Source organism: Herpailurus yagouaroundi, unplaced genomic scaffold, assembly GCF_014898765.1.
Source record: "Herpailurus yagouaroundi ecotype Mexico unplaced genomic scaffold, PumYag 196, whole genome shotgun sequence".
Classification (NCBI taxonomy): Eukaryota; Metazoa; Chordata; class Mammalia; order Carnivora; family Felidae; genus Herpailurus; species Herpailurus yagouaroundi.
In genome coordinates this window covers 1,501,737-1,522,664 of record NW_024412427.1, presented here as the reverse complement: position 1 = coordinate 1,522,664, position 20,928 = coordinate 1,501,737, and the positions used below count along the sequence as shown (strand labels likewise).

The 20,928-nt window shown below is 52.5% G+C and overlaps 1 protein-coding gene across 4 annotated transcripts in view; it reads left to right on the top strand.

Moving 5' to 3' along the window:
* SLC12A5 (solute carrier family 12 member 5) overlaps nt 1–20,878 on the top strand; it is a 34,769-nt gene extending 13,891 nt beyond the window's left edge. For 2 of the 4 annotated variants that reach the window (XM_040446889.1, XM_040446888.1), the window contains exons 4-26: nt 245–391; nt 1,823–1,877; nt 2,373–2,503; nt 3,849–4,090; nt 4,833–5,044; nt 6,659–6,829; nt 7,124–7,222; nt 7,364–7,421; nt 9,318–9,492; nt 10,100–10,218; nt 10,529–10,627; nt 11,565–11,684; nt 11,947–12,051; nt 13,196–13,364; nt 15,194–15,389; nt 16,268–16,437; nt 16,861–16,992; nt 17,888–17,995; nt 19,114–19,236; nt 19,334–19,533; nt 19,875–19,889; nt 20,130–20,263; nt 20,470–20,877. In XM_040446889.1, the coding sequence (XP_040302823.1) occupies nt 245–391; nt 1,823–1,877; nt 2,373–2,503; nt 3,849–4,090; nt 4,833–5,044; nt 6,659–6,829; nt 7,124–7,222; nt 7,364–7,421; nt 9,318–9,492; nt 10,100–10,218; nt 10,529–10,627; nt 11,565–11,684; nt 11,947–12,051; nt 13,196–13,364; nt 15,194–15,389; nt 16,268–16,437; nt 16,861–16,992; nt 17,888–17,995; nt 19,114–19,236; nt 19,334–19,533; nt 19,875–19,889; nt 20,130–20,263; nt 20,470–20,561 (3,072 nt within the window). In that variant the 3' untranslated portion in view covers nt 20,562–20,877. Of the gene's footprint in view, nt 1–244; nt 392–1,822; nt 1,878–2,372; nt 2,504–3,848; nt 4,091–4,832; nt 5,045–6,658; nt 6,830–7,123; nt 7,223–7,363; nt 7,422–9,317; nt 9,493–10,099; nt 10,219–10,528; nt 10,628–11,564; nt 11,685–11,946; nt 12,052–13,195; nt 13,365–15,193; nt 15,390–16,267; nt 16,438–16,860; nt 16,993–17,887; nt 17,996–19,113; nt 19,237–19,333; nt 19,534–19,874; nt 19,890–20,129; nt 20,264–20,469 lie in introns of all 4 variants that reach the window. The other 2 variants (XM_040446887.1, XM_040446890.1) reach the window with 2 other exon arrangements.
* Nucleotides 20,879–20,928: the final 50 nt, after the last annotated feature.

Genomic DNA, 20,928 nt, shown 5'->3' with positions numbered 1-20,928 from the left:
CAAAAGAGAGTCAGTTGAAGGGGTGGATGATGGAGGCAGAGGGATAGGAGTTGGGGTTGAGGGTGAGGAAGGGATAGAGGTGGAGGGAGGAGAGGGGAGGGAGGGTAAAGACCAGAGGAAAGAGGGATGAAGGGATGGGGACGGAGAAGGGAGGGGAATGGGGGATTGAAAATAGGGGGGAGGAGGGGTCTGGGTGTTCATAGTGACTACGGGCTGCAGAAACTGACACTGGCTTCCCTGGCAGGCCCCACGCATGGGCACCTTCATGGGTGTGTACCTACCATGCCTGCAGAACATCTTTGGTGTCATCCTCTTCCTGAGGCTCACTTGGGTGGTGGGCATCGCAGGCATCATGGAGGCCTTCTGCATGGTCTTCATCTGCTGCTCCTGTGTGAGTGACACCTCCCCCTCTCCTGACCGTTGTGGCAGACCGGGGACCTGGGGTGGGGGAGGGGAAGGGGCAGCGCGAGACCTGAGTGTTTTGTAGGAATCACTGCGTATGATCTTTGAGAGTAAATCAGGTCTGATTGGTCCTTCCTGCATCTCACAAGCTGGTCCCTGATAGCCACTAACCAGGTTTCGCCTGGATCGTGTGTGTGTGTGTGTGTATGTGTGTGTGTGTGTGTGTGTGTGTGAATGAGTGCGTGTATAATTACACAAGTAATGCAGATTCATTGACGAAAAAGATAGGTGTACAGAAGGAAATAAAATTCACCTAGAAAACCCCAGTGGTTAACATTTTTGTAGGCCCAGACTCACAAAAAATGGGATTATGTGTCACAAACAGCTTTGTAATAGAATCCTTTCCATCCTCCCTAGAAAATCAAATATTCACGGAACACCTACTTCTCATCATGTTTACATTTCTTCACACATGACCCTTGAGCCACCTCTGCATGTGAGGTGGCCGCTACTGATGGTAGAACGCCTATTTTCTTTTTAAGTTTTTGTTTTCACAAAATTTCAGACATACAGAAAATTTGCAGGAATAGAACAAATATCCCTTCCACCAGACTCCCAAATGTTAACGTTATTGTATTTATTCCATCCTCTCTGTAAGTACTTTTTTCCCCCTGAATTTGAGAGCAAGTTGCAGACATGATGCCTCTTTATCCTAAATCCTTCAGTGTGTGTTTACTAAAAATGAGGACATTCCCTTATGTAACCACAGTACAATGATCAGAGGCAGGAAACTAACACTGATACGTTAATAATGTCTTAATAGTAACACATTAATAATGTTTTATCTGCAGGCCTTATTCAGATTTTGCCAATCATGTCCTCACTAACTGAAGAAAATTCAAGATCACGTTTATACTCATTTATGATATCATGATTTTAGCCTCCATTAATCTGTAACAGCTGCTCTTTCTTTGTCTTGCATGACATTGACACTTTTGAAGAGTATGGAGCAGTTAGTTTGTATGATGTCCCTTGATCTGGGTTGGTCAGATATCTCCTCATGACCAGATTCAGCTTAAGCATTGAGGCAGGAATACAGTACACCTATTTCATAGATGAAGAAACTGAGGCTTAGACAAGTGAAGTGACTTGTCCCAGATCAGACAGCTGGTCAGAGGCCAAGCTGGGATTTCCAGAGCTCTCTGATGCTATAGCTTGTGCTTCCTCCATGTGCATGGTGAATAAGAGATTTTCTTGACCAGAAGGACTTGGCAGGGGTAGAAGTTGGAACAGGACCAGAGAGAAGCTCAGCAAGGACTTGTGGGTTTGGCAGGTGTTTATGGGGTATAAGGTTTGGCACTGACCCAGGGCACTGCGGCCCCTGCCCTAGCTGCCACTCTGATGATCTCTCTCCTTGCAGACAATGCTCACGGCCATCTCCATGAGTGCAATCGCAACCAATGGTGTTGTACCTGGTATGTGATGGGGCTTCTTGGAGGGGAAAGGGGTCTGGTTGGTCAGGAGGGGGCCCAGATAGTTGGAAGGAAGGACAGGGCCATAGGCTTTGGGGTCATCAGGACCAAGAGAGGCAATATTGAAGACCTGGGGTCTGGGCTATGATGTTTGTGGGGTAGGTGGGGACAGTGGTATTAAGGGGGAGGGAGGGAGGGAGGCAGTTGATGGAGTTGAACAGGGCAATGCAAGATCTCCCTTTGCCTGAGACCCTCCTCTCCGTCATCCTATTTTTCTGAGCCATGACCTCCTTAGAGGGGTAATTAGCAACATGGTAATTAGTGCTGCAAAATCCACTCAGAGTGGCTGGCTGAGTCTCCCACCAGTCGTAGGGCTGTAGCCTGTAAGACGTGAGGCACAGAACAACCCCTTTCCCACCTCTGTCCTGGAGCTCCCTCACCCCCAGTGGCAGCCCAGTGCCCCTTGAACTTCTCACTGACACTAGGTTCTTTCTGCAGCTGGCGGCTCCTACTACATGATTTCCAGGTCTCTGGGCCCAGAGTTTGGGGGCGCCGTTGGCCTCTGCTTCTACCTGGGCACTACATTTGCTGGGGCCATGTACATTCTGGGCACCATCGAAATCCTGCTGGTGAGAGGGGCTGAGGAGGAGGTGTGGGGCCCCAGGCTGTCAATCAGTTAACCAATGCTCCCTGGACACCTCCTAGGGAGAGGTCCAAGCCACTCAGTGAGGCCAAAAGGAAATTAGATGTGGTTCTGTCTTTAAAAAATTCACAGTCTAGTTGGGGAGACAAGATACAGTAATTACGTAACGTGAACAGCTGTCGTTCATCAGGCACCCACTGTGCTCTCAGCAGAGTTCCAATTGCTTTACAGTCATTATCTTGAATCCTCACAAGGATTAAGTATTATTATGCCCATTTTACAAATGAGAAGCTCAGAGAGGTGACATGACTTGCTCAAGGTCACTCAGCTACCAAGTGGCAGATGTGGGTCGATAAGAGTTAATAGTGGTAGAAATAATTAAAGTAATATCACACAATAGCTATATCTGGTGATTGCCTGCCATGTGCCTGGGACTGTGCTGATTTCTCTGTGAATGTTAATTGTGCAGGACTGATGACCAATGGGTTGCAAAAGAGAAGAAGGATGTGAGAGAGCCGAGTAAGAGACATGTTAGGAGTAGTGACTGATGAGAAGAAATCAGGGTGCTGGGCAGTGTTTGAAGGAGAGGCTAGTGATGTGGGTCTCAGCTCAAAGCAATTCTGCTCAATGCGCAAAATTGGAAAAATATCAAAGAATATAAAAAAGGAAATAACAACTGCCTGAAGAAAATCACCATTAACATTTTGGTGTATTTCCTTCTTTTTTTTTTTTTTTACCATGTGAAATTGTATTCTGTCCTTGTAAAATAGACTCCATAGATTTCCCTAAGTAACTAGAAACTCCCTTTGTAATATCATTTATAAGCGAAAATAACTTTTTTTTTTAATTAAAAAAATTTTTTTTTCAACGTTTTTATTTATTTTTGGGACAGAGAGAGACAGAGCATGAACGGGGGAGGGGCAGAGAGAGAGGGAGACACAGAATCGGAAACAGGCTCCAGGCTCCGAGCCAACAGCCCAGAGCCTGACGCGGGGCTCGAACTCACGGACCGCGAGATCGTGACCTGGCTGAAGTCAGACGCTTAACCGACTGCGCCACCCAGGCGCCCCGAAAATAACTTTTTTAAGAATATAAACATATTGACATTCAGTCTAAAAATTTTAGAAAATACAAATATGCCGTAGAAATAAAAATGATCATATTTACTCCTATCATTGGATGTCATTTCCAGTCTCATACTACTGTAAATACACCGTGATGAGCAAGTATTTTCCAAAGCTCTTCCTGCACGTCAGGTTATATCCTTGGGGGTGATTCTTAGTTGGTTCTTGCTGTGTCACTCACCTGACCTCCTTGCCCCCTTTCCACAGGCTTACCTCTTCCCAGCTATGGCCATTTTTAAGGCAGAAGATGCCAGTGGGGAGGCAGCAGCCATGTTGAACAATATGCGTGTGTATGGCACCTGTGTGCTCACTTGCATGGCCACTGTGGTATTTGTGGGCGTCAAGTATGTCAACAAGTTTGCCCTTGTCTTCCTGGGTTGTGTCATCCTCTCCATCCTGGCCATCTATGCTGGGGTCATCAAATCTGCCTTCGACCCACCCAACTTCCCGTAAGTGCTGTTGCTCTGAGTCTAAGGCATCGTCCTCCTCCTCCCTGGTTAGGTTTCAGGGTCTGCGACGCCAGTCTCTGCCAGCCTCCCTCTCCTCATCTCTCAGAATCTGAGTCCTTGTGGATTTAGAGCAACCTCCCTTGGGAAGTAAAATCTCTCCTTGTTTGGGGGAAATCTCTACAGGGTGGGATAATGTTTCTGGAGGTGGGCAGAGTTTCCCTTGTGAGGGTCAATTGCTTGCTGGTGGAGCAGAATTGGGAAGAACCAAGTGGGATTATTTCTGAAGGGATGATTCTGTGTTAGAGAAGCATTTCCTGGCAGGAGACAACTTCCTGGAATAGGGCACCTTATTAGTGTTGGATACCTTCTCTGTTGGGGGAAAGGTCACAGAAGAGAGGGTCTAGAGTCTCAAATCTTTGTGGGTCCTGCCTCTTTCTTGAGGACAGATTCTCTTAAATCCCACCGCCCAGGACTGCACACAGAGACTGCTGTCCATGGTTCTGAAACATAGCATTGTACTAAAGTCGTGGTTCTTTGCTGTGGCTGCATATTAAAATCACTTGGGGGAGCTTTGAAAAAAAAAAAAAAAACACCGATTCTGGGCTCCATCCCAATTAAATCAGGATCTCTGGATATGGGGCCCTGAGATCTGTGTTTTTTAGAGCTCCCCTGGTGGTTCTATTGTGAAGCCAAGGCAAGGTTATGTCCCTCCCCCATCTTCCTCCCTTGTCGCTCTCCCTAGGATCTGCCTCCTGGGGAACCGCACACTATCTCGCCATGGCTTTGATGTCTGTGCCAAGCTGGCTTGGGAAGGAAATGAGACGGTGACCACACGGCTCTGGGGCCTTTTCTGTTCCTCCCGTTTCCTCAACGCCACCTGTGATGAGTACTTCACCCGAAACAATGTCACGGAGATCCAGGGCATCCCTGGCGCTGCCAGTGGCCTCATCAAAGGTCTGAGGGGAGGGAAGAAGGCTGGTGTCCAGGGAACACTACAGGGATTGTGGGTTAAACAGTCAGGATTAAGGAACTCTACTTGGGATTCACTTAAACTCAATCAGTTTTAATTGAGCACCTACTCTGGGCCATCTTTCCTTGGCATCTTGGAGGAATAGAGATGAAAGGGAGCCTTCAATACCTTACTACCTAGTAGGAAAGAAAGTCATCAGTTTAAACAAGTATTCACCACTAATCATCTCTGTGGTGTCTAGCACTGTGCTAAGCACCAGGAACATGATATAAATGTCACAGTCCTTGGCTTCAAGGAGTCCAATGGTGGACACAGATGTATAAGCAAATAAATTACAATATGAGCTGATGTGCCTTCAATGAACAGAGTCCTCTCAGGGGAGGGAGTGGTCATGTGTATAAAGGGGCAAGACAAGGCTTCCTAGACTCATCTGAGGAGGGTTTTGAAGGAAAAATAAGAGATTTTGAGTTATACTAGGGGGGTAAAGGAATCAAGGCAGAAGAACAGCCTGCCTGAAAGCATGCAGACAGAGAAGAGCATATTGTGTCTTTCCAACCACAGATAATTTGGTATGACTGGGGCATAAAGTACAAAGGAAGGAGGGGCAAGAAATGATGTTGGAGAGGGTGGCATAAGCCAGATGGCGGCAGGCCTTGGAAGCCATATTGAAATGTTTGAACCATGTCCTGAGGGCAATGGGGGCCATGAAAGGGTTTCAAATAAGGGATGGACATGGTCAGTGTTATTTCTAAAGGTTCTTTTTGGGTGTTAATATGGATGAGGTAAAGGGAGAGAGAACAGGGAGTCCAGGAGGAGGCTGATGCTGAGTTCAGGTGACAGATGATAGTTTTCTGATCAAGAGTAATCGAGTGATGTCCATGGGAGTGGAGCAGTGGTTCTCCCCCAGGGCTGTTTTGCCCCCCAGGAGGCATATAGCAATGTCTGGAGACATTTTTGGCCATCGCAACTAGATGGTTGTTACTGACATCTAATGCATAGAAACCAGTATTTTGCTAAACATTCTATAGTGCTGTAGGACAGCCCTCCACAACAAAGGATTATCTGGCCCCAAATGTCAATAAGGCTGAAGTGAGGAAATCCTGAAAAGGAGAGGAGGGGCATATTTGAGAAATATTTAGAAGGGATAATAGACAGAAATTGGAGATGGTTTTGAAACAGATATGGGGAAAGGGAACAGTTGAGGGCAATGTAAAGCTGTCTGAATTAATGATGGTGCCATTTAATGAGATAAGGGATACAAAAAAGGAGCTGGTTGTGAGGTGGCTGGCCAGTGAGACCAGTTTGGGACATATTGAATCAGTCTGAGATAGGTCTTTCTGTGTCTTTTTACCCCACTAGACTGGACTATTTGAGGGCAAGGACTAGATGTGATTCATGTGCAAAGCCTCTGCACATGGCCTGGCCCAAAGCAGGAGCTTAGGGAATGTCAGTGGAAATAAAATAGAGCCAAGGCCTTGAAGGAGTGAGAAGTGGTTGACCTTGACCCTTCTTTTTCTGCCCACCCCACCTCCTGGCCCTGGAGCTCTGGTACCCTGACTTCTGGTTTTCCTCCTAAGCATCATATCTCCTCCCCACAGAGAACCTCTGGAGCTCCTACCTGACCAAGGGGGTGATTGTGGAGAGACGTGGGATGCCCTCGGTGGGCCTGGCAGATGGCACCCCTGTCGACATGGACCATCCTTATGTCTTCAGCGACATGACCTCCTACTTCACCCTGCTGGTTGGCATCTACTTCCCCTCAGTCACAGGTGAAGGGGAGCTCAGAGAGGGAGGACTCTGCCTGAGAGTGATGGGTGGAGAGAGTCAATGATGATGTGGGGAATTTCTTAGTCCAGCAATCTCATCACATAGGCAGGAGCCAAAATCCAGTTCCCATTGCACAGATGAGGGAATTAAGGCCAGGAGAAGCCATGCCCGAGTTCTCACACCAGTCAGTATGCCAGGACTAGATCCCAGACTTCCTGGCTCCGAGGCTGGTGTCCTTTCTTCTTGTTCTGTCTTGTCTCCTGTGGCCCCTGTACTAGCTGCTCCTCTATTCGCAGGGATCATGGCTGGTTCTAACCGTTCTGGAGACCTACGGGATGCCCAGAAGTCAATTCCCACTGGCACTATCCTGGCCATTGCCACCACCTCTGCTGTCTGTATCCTGCATTGCTGGGCTGGGACCACCGTGGATAGGGAGGGCTGGGAGGAGGGCAGCTGAAGCTGCTGCCTCACCCAGCTGGCCTGGGAGCAGAAAGGGGAATGTCATCCTGGGGATTCTCCTTCATCCTCTGCTACAGACATCAGTTCTGTTGTTCTGTTTGGGGCCTGCATTGAGGGGGTCGTCCTGCGGGACAAGTAAGTAAGGGAATTGGGGCTGATCCTGTTCTGGGTAGTGGGTGCATGGGGCCAGGTTTTGGGAAACAGACCCCGCAGAGAGTGTTGAGTCTGTGCAAGGGGACTTGTGGGAGGGAGATCACAGGCGATTGCTTGCAAGCTCACCTTCTTATATTTTATCTTTCTCCTGTCACTCCAGCTCAAGAAACTTGGATGGTGTCTCGTTGTTTTTAGGATAATGCTACTTTCCTTTTTTTTTTTTTTTTTTTTTTTGCTTTAAAATCTATTAACCCATTTAACATTTCTTAGATATCTATATGTTGGTCGCTGTCCAGTGTTCTAGGAGAGAATAAAAATAAATAACACATGCTTTTTGTCCTGAAGGAGCTCTTTGGGGGCTGATAACCACGCTCAACAACAGACTTGAAATGTAGAGCAGTAGGAATGGGCTCTGGTAGTGCACAGGAGGCCGTAATCCAGTCTTCAGAGGGTTGGGGAAGAGGAGGTGATGCTGGAAGTGCCTTACACACATTTTCCCACTTATCTTTCTCACTTTAAATGTTGAGTAGAGATCAGTTAGGTAACTAGGAGTGGGAAGGGCATTCTAGGTGGTGGGAACAGCATGAACAAAGGTGGAGGAGAGAAACAGTAGTGTGTGTGTGTGTGTGTGTGTGTGTGTGCGCGCGTGTGTGTGTGCGTGCGCACACATAGGTGCCTATAGCTGTAAGAAATTCAAGCTTCTGGAGCCTACACATTTGAAGGGTATGGGCACGCACCACTAGGAGGGTAAAGTAGGAGGTCTTGTCACAGAAGTCAGTTTCCATGGCTCCATCCTGGCTTCTGTAAGGTGGAGAATGGGGACATGCGTCTGGAGCCAGTCCTGGAAGCCTGGTTTTTGGTACCAGGAAATTAGAGCTTTATTTTATAAAAAAAAAAAAAAAAAAAAAAAAAATAGAGGAAACCCTGAAGGGTTTTAAGCAGGGGAGTGACCTGGCCAAGTGGACAATTTGCATATATTACAGTTATTACCTTTTAGGGGAACTTAATCTCCACTTATTTCATTTAATCAGAGAACCCTCCCCCCTTGGGGCGCCTGTGTGGTTTAGTTGGTTGAGCATCTGACTTTGGCTCTGGTCATGATCTCACAGTTTGTGGGTTCGAGCCCCACATTGGGCTCTGTGCTGAGAGCTCAGAGCCTGGAGCCTGCTTCGGATTCTGTGTCTCCCTCTCTCTCCCTCTGCCCCTCCCCTCCTCAAAAAATAAATCAACATTAAAAAAATTAATCAGAGACCTCCCACAGAACTGCAAGGGATTCAGCAGGCCATCCGGTAAAACCCTTCATCTGATTTTGGAGTCCTTCAGCAACAGCCCATTTGAGCACACCTCTGCTTGCACACTCCAGCCACAGGGCTCTCTCTACCTACTGAGGCAGCATCATTCAATTTAAGATAGTGTCACTGTTAGAAAATGCTTTTCTATGCTTCTCACATTAGATATCATTACCATAAATGAGGCCAGAACCCCATTTTTCAGATGGAGACACAGGTTCTAATAAGCCAAGAGCTTTTTTCCAGCTTAACATATTACAATATTGACCATTTACTAGAATCACTATTAGTGTCTTGTTCCAGGCATAGTGCAAAGCATTTTACCTGTGTTGGTTCCTTTTATCTTGTCACCAAACATACGAGATAGGTTTATAATGATTCTCATTTTATAGCTGAGGCAACTTACCCAAGGTCACACAGACAGAAATGCCCAGGACATTAGGAGCTTTGTCTCCCCTCTTGCTCCTAGAGAGCCTAGTCCTGTGATGGGTGTACAACTGGTCCTGGGGTTGGTGTGGGAGACACGCCCTGGAGATCCAGGTGGCATTGCTCACCCAGCATCTCCTGTCCCCTTGCTGCTTCATTCCAGGTTTGGCGAAGCTGTGAATGGCAACCTGGTGGTGGGAACACTGGCCTGGCCATCCCCTTGGGTCATTGTCATCGGATCCTTCTTCTCCACCTGTGGGGCTGGGCTGCAGAGCCTCACGGGGGCCCCGCGCCTGCTGCAGGCTATCTCCCGGGACGGAATAGTGCCCTTCCTGCAGGTCAGTGAGGGGTGGAGTGTGGGAAGAACAGCCCATCCATTATACCGGTCAGCCAAGCCACTGCCCGGAGAGGCCACCGGGTGAGCCAAGGCCCCCTAGGGCCCTGCTGCTCTGCACTACCAATAAGAAGAATGGATGTGCCTTATTTGGGATTTGGCCTATGGTCAGTGCTATCTCTTTGGGCAGAGTTGTCTGCTCTTAGGGGAGAAACCATTAGCCCTCCTTTGGCTGAGTGATCAGGCAGGGAGGTAGCCAAAGGGCAAGTGTGGCTCTCTCCATGGTGCTTTTAAAAAAAAAAGATTTATGGAGCACACAGTCATGGCCACTTGCTGGCCCCTGTAGCTCCTCTCCATCTGTCCTACAGGTCCTTCTTTTCCCCTTAAGGGGTCATTTGAACTTCATTAATTGAAGTACCAATGTCAGAGTGGGAGAGACACAGCCAAAGACTGGCATCCCCTTGGGTAAGGGTGAGGAATACAGCATCCTCTCCCTACGTCCTCACTGGTTAGGGGATTCCTGCCTCCATTGCACTGGTCCCCAAGACTGGACAAGAGAGACAAGAAATGCCTAAGATCTCAGACCTCTATGATGGTTGCTCTGTCCCCAGGTCTTTGGCCACGGCAAAGCCAACGGAGAGCCAACATGGGCCTTGCTCCTGACAGCCTGCATCTGTGAGATTGGCATTCTCATTGCATCCCTCGATGAAGTTGCCCCCATCCTCTCTATGTGCGTGCTGGCCTCTTGCCCTCCCCATCAGCTCTGGGGGGGGGGGTCTCTCTACCTGGATCCTCCAGTTGTGACCCTGGATAGCCCACCCAATAGTGTAACAACCTGTCTTTTGTTATATGAAGATTCACTCCCACACACATCAGGGTGTGCTGAAAGGGGATCTGGCCCTTGAATCCCATTCCAGAATGTGATCTGGCCACCTCCTCAGTTTCTTATCCTCTTTCCCCCCTTTCTTTCCCTATGTTTCTCTTTCTGTTTCTGCCTCCCTTTGCATCTCTGCCTCTCCTGGGGCCTTTCTGTGTTCTAGGTTCTTCCTGATGTGCTACATGTTTGTGAACCTGGCCTGTGCCGTACAGACACTGCTGAGGACCCCCAACTGGAGGCCACGCTTTCGATACTACCACTGGTGGGTGCCCTGTGCCCTTCCCTGGCTAACAGAACACTCTCCTATCTCCACCCCCACCCCACCTCACCCTAGCCCATCCCCTAGGTCTAGGGGTCCCAAAATTTAAAAAAAGGAGTCCATTTCTCCAGCTTTTGTAGCCCAAGTAGCATGAGAAAGGTTCTGGAGAACCTTATAACCACAAATAATAATATAACACAGTCGTGAACAGTCTCGGCTATAGTCCCTCCCTCCCCACAATGCCCAACGTCTTTCAGTCTAGAAGAGGAAACCTCAGTGTCCTCAGCTGTGAAATGGGGATGACAACTGCACTGACCTCAGGGGCCCTCGTGAGTGTTACAGGGTTTAGTGCATGGAAGATTCTTATTATGTGGAGCCTGGGGCTCTTCTGATCATTTTACTTTATGGTCCTTCATCCTCACAATAGGCCTGTGGGGCAGACAGGGCAGGAATGACCATGCTTGGTCTACGGAGAGGGAACGGGCTCAAACAGGGGAAGGGAGTGGCCAAGGTTACTCAGAAAGTCTCCGGCAGACCTGGACTTGAACCCAGGCTGCCTGACTCCCATCTCAGTGCTCCTGCTTTGCCAGTTACCTCCTCCTGGGGACACACTCTTCCCAGGAGATCTTGCCTACAACTCTCTCCAGACACCTGTGCCTCAGAAACAATCTGGCAGGGTGGTGCGGCAGGGTCTAAGGCACTGGGACAAGGCAGTGTGTTCTCAGGAGTTGGGGGGGGGGGTCATGGAGTGGCGCTGTCTGTGGCTGCTCATTCACCCAGAAGCTCCCAGATTCCCATGGTGCTCTTGGAGATGATGGTGTGAGTTCCCACAGACCTGAGCTGCCCTAGACCTCCCAGTTCTTGCCTTGTTGTCTGAGCCCCGGAAACCAGTGACAGTCCTGCTGGGACTCAGAGGCTGGGTCTTCCTCCCATTGTTCAGGACACTCTCCTTCCTGGGCATGAGCCTCTGCCTGGCCCTCATGTTTATCTGCTCCTGGTATTACGCCCTGGTGGCCATGCTCATTGCTGGGCTCATCTACAAATATATCGAGTACCGCGGGTAAGTGTGAGGAAGTGGGGAGGGCTGGAAGGGGGTAGGGATGAGGTAAGAGTGGGAAGAGGCTGGGGCTGGAAGGGAGAGGGAAGGGTGGTAGGGGTGGGATTGGGAGATAGGGGACAGGAGTTGAGGGAGGGGCTGAAGCTTCGAGAAAAGGAGGTGGCGGAATGGCTGCACATTGTCTGCTGGAGCAGCCACTTGTGTGTGCGTGGTTCTTCCTGACACCCCTGGCTTTCTACTCTGGTTGATCCCCTTGGGTCCCCAGGGCAGAGAAAGAGTGGGGTGATGGGATCCGAGGCCTGTCCCTCAGCGCTGCACGCTACGCCCTCTTACGCCTGGAGGAAGGGCCCCCACATACCAAGAACTGGAGGTAAGTGGCCAGGAGCACGTGGGAGGGCCCAGGGGAAGGACAGGAGGGGAGCAGGGCCTGACTCTCCCTCACCTGTTTTGTTTGCTGGGTGGTGTTCCCGCCACAATGGTGTGTCCTTAATGTCTCCTCCTCTGCTCAGCCTAGTCTGAACCTTTCCCACCTGCGGTACCCGGGGTCAGGCTGAGCAACCATCCATTCATCCCCCCGTTCACCTCATCATGTGTTTAAAAACATGTGTGAATGCATGATCTGTGCCGGGCCCCTTTCCAGTCTCGGGGGACCTAGAGAGTGACTAGTTCCATGGAGCAGGCACACACGGAGACAGATAAACGTAATATCGTGTAGCATTTGCTCTGGGAAAGGTGGACCCATTCACTTTGAGAGTTATAGGGGGTCTCTAGAAATTTCTAGATTGAGAACAATCCCTCCACTTTATTCGTGTGAACATCAGGGACCAGAGAAGGTCTCAGAGGCCACGGAAGGCAGAACCGGAAGCAGAGTCTTTACCTCCACCTCTCAGCCCCGCCTGCTTTCTAGCTGATTGCTCTGCAAGCCCAGCCCTCGCTCACCTCCCTCAGGTCACTTTGCCGAGAGGAAGGCCTGAACTCTGAGCTCTGACTAGGACACTGTTGGCTTGCACTTGCTGATGTCTACTAAACTGTGTCTTCCAGAGACCAGGGCTTTGCGTTGTTTGTGAATTCTTAAATGCTTGCCACAGGGTCTAGCCCAGAGTGCTCAGAGAATGCTCTTAAACTGATGGTTGCTTGGATGGATGGGATGGCCAAATGAAAAAGGAAGTGAATGGATAAACAGATGAGTAGATGGCTAAGTGTATATATGTATGGGAGGGTGATTGGTGAATAGATGAACGTGTAATGGTTGGTGGCAGGTGGATGTTAGGTAACTAGGTGAATAATGCATATGTAGGTAAATTAATATGGATGTGAGTGGGTGGCTGAAGGATAAAATGGGTGGGTGGGTGACTGGGTGGATGGATGAGTGAGGTGGACAGCGAGATGGGTAAGTGGGTGGGGGTATAGAGGACGGATGGCTAGTAAGCTCACCAGTGTTTTGGTGTGTGGGGGCATGGCGTATGGTGGGTAGAAGTTGGGTGGGTGTTGAATGGATCTTGAATCCTTTTCAGGCCACAGCTGCTGGTGCTGGTGCGCGTGGACCAAGACCAGAATGTGGTACATCCACAGCTGCTCTCACTGACCTCCCAGCTCAAGGCAGGGAAGGGCCTGACCATTGTGGGCTCTGTCCTTGAGGGCACCTTTCTGGACAACCATCCCCAGGCCCAGCGGGCGGAGGAGGTGAGAGGAGTCCCTGGTGGGAAGGGGGCAAGGACAAGTCCCTTGACTTGACCCTTTACACTTTGCCTTCTTACCTCCTTTGGGGTCAAAGGTGGCTCATGCTTTTCTTTCTTCTTTCTTAGAAGAGGAATCTAAGGACTCAGCGAGTGAGTTCCTTAGAATCCAATTGTCAGAACCAAAGACCTTCAGAGCCAAAAGGGCCCCACTTTATGGATAGGGAAACTGAGGCTTAGAGGAGTCAGGTCATTTGTCTAAGGACAGAAAACAGACTCAAATTAGGACTGCGTGACTCCTACTCCAGGCTTCTCCCTGCCAACGTATAAATCTTTCAAAGTGTTTTCACATCTATGATTCTTTCGACCCTCACGCCGCGTGAAGTTGGCAGTGTGAGCATCCACATTTAGTACAAGGGGAAACAGGCCCAGAGAGGGAAGACAGCTTGCTGAAAGTCACAGAGCTGGCTGGGAGCACAGGCAGAATTTGAGCCTGGGTCCCTGGCTCTGGGTCACCTGCTTCTAAGAGCACCGGTCTGTGCTCTTAGTGTACAGGGCCAGCGTGGGCAGGGGCGGCTGGCTTCTGTGTTATGGGGCACTAACACGTGTCTGGAACCTGGTGGGTAGCTGAGCAGGTGGGTTCTGTCTTCGATCCAGGCTTCTCTCCCCTGGGGGCTGTGACTAGTTGTGGAGAAAGGAAAGGGGGCCGGAGGGGGGAGAGGAGAGATGGGGAGGAGTACCCCTAATGGCTTGTGACAGTTGCTGTTTCTGCCTCACTGGGCCGTTCACACCAATCTGTCAGGGCCCAGGGCTGGAGGCCTCCACTGGTCAACTTCCTTCAATATGGAGTGGGTGAGAAGGTGCCGCGAACCACCCAGCGGGCTGGGCCTGGGGAGATGGGGGGTGGATAAGACCAGATCCCAGGCCTCAAGGTGCTCGCAGGCTAGTGGGAAGATAGAACGTACCCAGAAGGCTCTCAAGCCTTCCTGCTGTTGGTAGATGCTTCACTAGGGTTCATATCATCAGAATAATAGAATGTGCTGCGTGCTTCCAATCTGTCAAGCAGCAGGCTACCTTACCCACATCATGTCCTGTAATTCTGCCTGTTCCTCAATGAGGTAGCTGCCATTCCCATTTGATGGATGGGCAAACTGAGGCTCACAGAGGTTAAGCGATTTGCCTAAGGTCACACAGCCAGGAGGTGCCCGAGGTAGGAGTCGAAGCCCTCTCTGCTTGACATCGGGGTAGGGGTTTAGAGTGTGGGGGATGGTGTCAGAGCCCTGGAGTTGAACCCCTACAATAACATACCCATTAGCTGGGTGGCCTTAAGGAAGGCTTAATTTCTCCGAACCTCAATTGCCTCATCTATAACATAAGACTAATAAGAACCCTACCTTCATAGTGCAGGTTGAGTGTGCATTGAAAATGCTTATCATTACGCTAACTTTTAAAAGTTGTTAAAAACAAATCGTCGGGGCATGCACAGCAGCCCAGTTCCGTTCTGGTCTGGGTGGGGGGTGGTTTCTGAGAAGGTGACATTTGAGTTGGGCCAGCAGGGTGTAATATGCAATGGGGGGAGGGTCCCGGTGGGGGTGGAGGGCTTGCCAGCGAAGGCAGGGTGCGGGAAGTGTGGGCTAAGGTCACAGACAGCTTTGCCGGATCCACAAGGAATGGGGCTGGCTATAGGTGATGGGGAGCCATGCACGATTCTGGTGCCAGAGGCTGACGTGATCGGAGCTGAACTTCGAGAAGATGGGGACAGTGAAGGGGAGAGACAGCCGGAAGGGAGGCCTGAGGCTCGTCCTTGTCTGACACGCCCCTCCCCCCATCTCCCAGTCCATCCGGCGCCTGATGGAGGCAGAGAAGGTGAAAGGCTTCTGCCAGGTAGTGATTTCCTCCAACCTGCGTGACGGCGTGTCACATCTGATCCAGTCCGGGGGCCTCGGGGGGCTGCAGCACAACACCGTGCTGGTTGGCTGGCCCCGCAACTGGCGGCAGAAGGAAGATCATCAGACATGGAGGAACTTCATTGGTAACACTGGGTGGGCCGGGGACAGTGGTGGGCGGTGGGCTCTCCCTCTTGGGCCCGGGGGCTCTTTCCCGGGTGTTGCACATGCGGGGGGGGTCGGTGCTCAGAGCTGGCCACGTGCCAGCCGCTGAGGACTCAGGTGTGAGGGAGATAGTCTTGGGCCCTGCAGAGCTGACTCAGCCCCGAGAGAGAGAGTCAGTGGAAGGCAGCCGAGAGAGCTACAGCTGCGAAGTCAGAGAGGCCTGGGTCTCAATCTCACCCCTGGCCCTTCCTAGCTGTGTGATCGTTCACAAGTGACTCACCCTCTCTGGGCACTAGACGCCTTGGTAGTAATATAATAGCGGACATGTATGGACTGTGTTCTGTCTGCCAGACAAGTTGAGCCTCTCTCTAAGCCTCTTATCCTCTCAGCGGTCCCGTGTGGGCTGGCGAGGCAGTGTCATCTCCCCTTTACTGGTGTGAAACGGAGGCCCAGGCCCGGAGAGATGGAGGAATTTGCTCCAGATCACACAGCTGGGCGCCTAGAGGCTGCCCTGTTGACTCCAGGCTATTTTGGCTCCTTTCCGGGTGGATCATAGTTAAAGGCAGTTGAGAGGATAAACCAGGCCGTGCACGGAAGGGCTCCTGATAGGAAGGGCAGGTGGTCTCATTGCCACTTGACAGGTGGGGAAACTGAGGCCCAGCAAGGTCGAGAGGCTTTCCCCAACCAAAACAACAATTCAGTGATGAGACCTACGTAGATGCTGGTTTTCTGACTACTCAGGCCAAGGCCGGGGCCGGGTGGGGTGGGGGGGGAGTGGTGCTGGGTGCCAGGAGCCTTGGTGCAGGAAGGGACCGGGGTCGCTCTTCTCCCCTCTGGCCCTCTCCTTGGCCTTCCCCAGAGCTGGTCCGGGAAACCACAGCTGGTCACCTGGCCCTACTGGTCACCAAGAATGTTTCCATGTTCCCTGGGAACCCTGAGCGCTTCTCCGAGGGCAGCATCGACGTCTGGTGGATTGTGCACGACGGAGGCATGCTCATGTTGCTGCCTTTCCTGCTGCGACACCACAAGGTGAGCGAGCATGGCTCTGCGTGGCTCGTGGGCTCTGGCCAGGGCCAGCCTCCACGTGAGCCCCTCCCCGGGAGCTCCTGGAAGAGGGGGGCTGATCGCCTCCCTTCCCCTGAGATGTTAGGACCTGAGTGTGTCTCCTCTGGCGGGTGTCCTTGCCTTGTAAAGGAGAGCGCTGCTTCACCCTTGCAAGCGATACTTTAAGGGGGACTCTTACCTAAGCGGGGGAGGGGGGTGGTTTGTAGGGAGTGGCCTCACAGGTAGAGGATTTTGGGTCTGTGTGTGTGTGTGTGTGTGTGTGTGTGGGGGGGGGGCGGGGGGAAGGTGGGTGGGAAGGGTGAGGGACAGGGTCCTCTCTAGGTTCTGACCTTGAATTTTCTCACTGCGTCTGGGCTGGGCTTTTCTGGGTCCCTTTCACCCCTCCAGGTCTGGCGGAAGTGCAAGATGCGCATCTTCACCGTGGCCCAGATGGACGACAACAGCATCCAGATGAAAAAGGACCTGACTACCTTTCTGTACCATTTACGTATCACCGCGGAGGTCGAGGTCGTGGAGATGGTGAGTCCCTACCAGCCACCCCTGAAGTTCTGGAGTCCTAGCCGGCCCTCTTTCCTCTTGGCCCTAGCACCAAATAGGGCGACCCCCAAATCGATCAGCTTATGATGCTGGATCCCTTCCCCATCTTACCTACCTCTTAGCCTCTCTTGGAGTAACCCAAGAGTCTGCCCATCTATCCATCCATCCGTCCCTCTCTTCTTTACAAGAATAGCCAAGTCATTATATGTAAGGCACTGTCTCACGCCATATATATATATATATATATATTCTCACAACAACCAGTGAAACAGATACAAGTATCAGCATTTTCATTTTACAGATTAGGAAGTTGAAGCACGGAAAGGTTAAGTAATTTGCTCAACAGGACAACCAAATGGCAGCGCCAGGATGCAAACCCTGGCAGGCTGACTTCAGAGTCCAGGCCCCTAGCGATTACACCGCATGGCCTCTCATCCATCCGTCCCCCTCGGTTTATTTACGTGTCCACCCATCCCTCTGTGTATTCATTAATGTAGTCATTCACTCAACTACCCATTCATCCATATATGTATTCATTCATCACTTTGTTCCTTTAAAATTTCTTCCCCTTCTCCATTCACCCGGGTAATTAATTAATCTGCTCATTCATTAATTCACCCATTCACACCCTGGTCCTGTGCTGGGCTGAGGGAATGAGCAGCATTGTCTTCAAAGAGCATTGTCCTCTGCTTCGTCCTTGCCTCCCACGGCTATTGGTTAAACTAGGTCATTAGAGAGAGAAGCCCTAGGCTGGCAGAAGGAAGGGGGTCCGCCTCCCTTCCCTTGGCCTTGCACCTGAGCTCATGCTTTCCTCCCTTGCCCCTGTCACTCTACCCTGCCCCCCGCCCCCCCCCCCCCCGTCCCTGTCCGCCCACAGCATGAAAGCGATATCTCGGCATACACCTACGAGAAGACATTGGTGATGGAGCAGCGTTCTCAGATCCTCAAACAGATGCATTTAACCAAGAATGAGCGAGAGCGCGAGGTGAGGTCGCCCTGGCTGGGCTCTGAGAGCCTCAAGCTGCTGCCAGTTCTGGGTCTGCACAGGTTAGGGATGGCCCGGGGCTCACACTCCTGGCCATTGGCACGGCCTTCACCCTAGAGCATTACTCATCACCCTTATTCCCTTCAACCCCACCTCCCTAGCAGCAGGGGTACATGGCACCTACCAAGCCTGCCAGCCAGGATGCAGAGGGCTTTGGCACGGGTGACAGATTTTCCTCTGTATGTGACTTCTGGGGCCCAAGGGAGAATCGTGGAAGCTAAATATGTATGGATGATGATTCCTCATGGGCGTGGGCTCCGAGTGTGGGGGATCATGTGATAGACCCTGCGAGAGCGGGTAACAGATGGTTATTTAGGGATATAGCTGATGGTTGGGAGTTGGGGGCATACCTCCTAGGGTACGGTTGATGAGTTCTCAGGGGGTAATGATGATGAGCCCCCCACGGGGTATGGGTGTAAGATCTCCCAGGTGTGAGTAACGTGGACCACTAGCGCCCCGAGTTGGGATGAAAGCCCACCCCTTGGTGAAATGAGTGATGGTAACTCTGTGGCAGGGGACTGAAGAGCTCTGGGGGGCAGGTGACAGGTTGCCTGTGGAATCGATCCTGTAGGTGAGAGCGACAGACCATGGTTGAGGGGGTCTCCCAGGTGTGGATAATATATGTCTCAGATTTGGTTAATGGATCTTCAGGGGAATGAGTGGTGGGTACCTTTTGGAGCTGGGAAAGGTGAACACTTCAAGGATGTTGTCCAGGGTGATAGTGAACACAATAAAAAAAAAAACAAAAAAAACCACGGCATGTGCACTGACAATTAGAACTGACACTGGACCACGGTGCTAAGATAGAGCCCTGCTGGGCCAAGTGTTAACCCTTTGCTTGCTGGACGGTGGGGAGGTCAGGGGTTCTGCGGATGAGTTGGAGCGGCCAGGCCAGCGGGGCAAAAGCTATTTGGTATGGAAGCCTTGCAATGTTTTAACAGCTGGTACGGCTCCCAGAAGTGTGCATCGTGGCTGAACATCAGCTCTGGAGGTAGCTGTTTGCAGGGCACGGGTGGTGACTCCTAGCCGAGCTGGCGCTAACCTGTGTCACTCCGTAGATCCAGAGTATCACAGATGAGTCTCGCGGCTCAATCCGGAGAAAGAATCCAGCCAACACTCGGCTGCGCCTCAACGTCCCAGAAGAGACCGCTGGTGACAGTGAGGAGAAGCCAGAAGAGGAGGTGTGCGCCTGGGTGGTTTGGCCCCAGCCGTGGGAGCCGCACCTCTGGCCTCCGCCAAGGGAGTCACGTGCTGCCTGCCCCTTCCTTCATCTCCCAGGTGCAGCTCATCCACGACCAGAGCGCTCCCAGCTGCCCCAGCAGCTCTCCGTCCCCGGGGGAGGAGCCCGAGGGGGAGGGCGAGGCCGATCCTGAGAAGGTGCATCTCACCTGGACCAAGGACAAGTCGGTGGCAGAGAAGAATAAGGGCCCCAGTCCCGTCTCCTCGGAGGGCATCAAGGACTTCTTCAGCATGAAGCCGTAGGGGCCTGGGGGCTGCGGGCTCGGGGCTGGGGGCTGGGGTGAGCCCGCAGGGTCTTTGCTCCCCGTGGCAGAGCAGATGAGCAGAGGAGGTCCTGGTGGGAAGACCGCGCCCAGACCTTGTCTGGGCGTCCCCATCCGAGGACCTGGGGTCGGGCTGATTGCCGAGGGTCGGCGCTCCCAGGGGCGCCGTGAAGAAGCGAAGGGGGTGTGGCCGGGAGAGCCGGACCGGCGAGCACTGGGTGGGGGAGGGGGAGGATGGTGGCCCAAGTGCTCAACCCCTCCTTCTTCTGACCCCTCTCTTGTTCTTCCTCTCTTTGCTTCTCTTGTGTTTCCCGAAGGGAGTGGGAGAATTTGTAAGTGCTTCAGGATTTTTTAATTCTCTCTTCTGGGTTGGCCAGGGTCCCTGCTCTCCTCAGTCTATCACGAACCCTCAGCGCGGGCCTCTGGCCGTTTGGGGTCTCTGAACAGCCCAACTTGGAGAGGTCTGGGGTTGACCGGTGCCAGCGGCCCAGTGCGCCTGGGGCTGCAAGGGCACTGGGTCCTGCTCTCCGGCTTCGGGCTCACGCGCCCGCCTCCCCTCCTGCCTCCCCCAGGAACCAGTCCAACGTGCGGCGCATGCACACTGCCGTGCGGCTGAACGAGGTCATCGTGAAGAAATCCCGGGATGCCAAGCTGGTGTTGCTCAACATGCCTGGACCTCCCCGCAACCGCAACGGTGACGAAAATTGTATCCAGGACCTAAAGTGGGGCGTGCGGGAGGGAGGCGGACGTCCGGGGCAACGGGGTCCTCGTCCTGGGAGGGAAGAGCCGAGGCGTTCCCGCGTCAGGAACCTCAGACCGGGAGGCGGGCCCAGGGGTCCCCGGCGCCCGATCGCGACCCTCCACTCCGTCAGGGCGAAGGGGACGCGGCTTTTCTCCTTGACTGGCGCTCAGACATGGAGTTCCTCGAGGTCCTCACCGAGCACCTGGACCGGGTGATGCTGGTCCGCGGCGGCGGCCGCGAGGTCATCACCATCTACTCCTGAGAGCCAGGACCTGCCACCCGGGCCCGAGCGCGCCCGGCCGGCGGCCCCGGAGCCCTCGCCGCGCCCCCCGCCGCTGTCACCGTTTACATACAGACCCTGTGCCCGCGCCCTGGCCCCTTTCCCCGCTGCCTGAAGCCCGGAGGCCACGCCGCTCGGGGCTGACTCGGAGGGGACCGCCCCGCGCGGAGGCCGGAGCCCGAGCGCCCCGTTGGCTCGTCGCTCTGCGGGCCCGGCCCCGCCCCGCCGGAGGAGACGCTGCAATAAGGCCGGGGAGGCGCGGAGGGCGGAGGAGCGGGGCCGTGAGGAGCGCCCGCGGGCCGCGCGGCCGCGTCCCCTCCCCAGCCCCGCCCGGTCCTCCTCGGCGCCC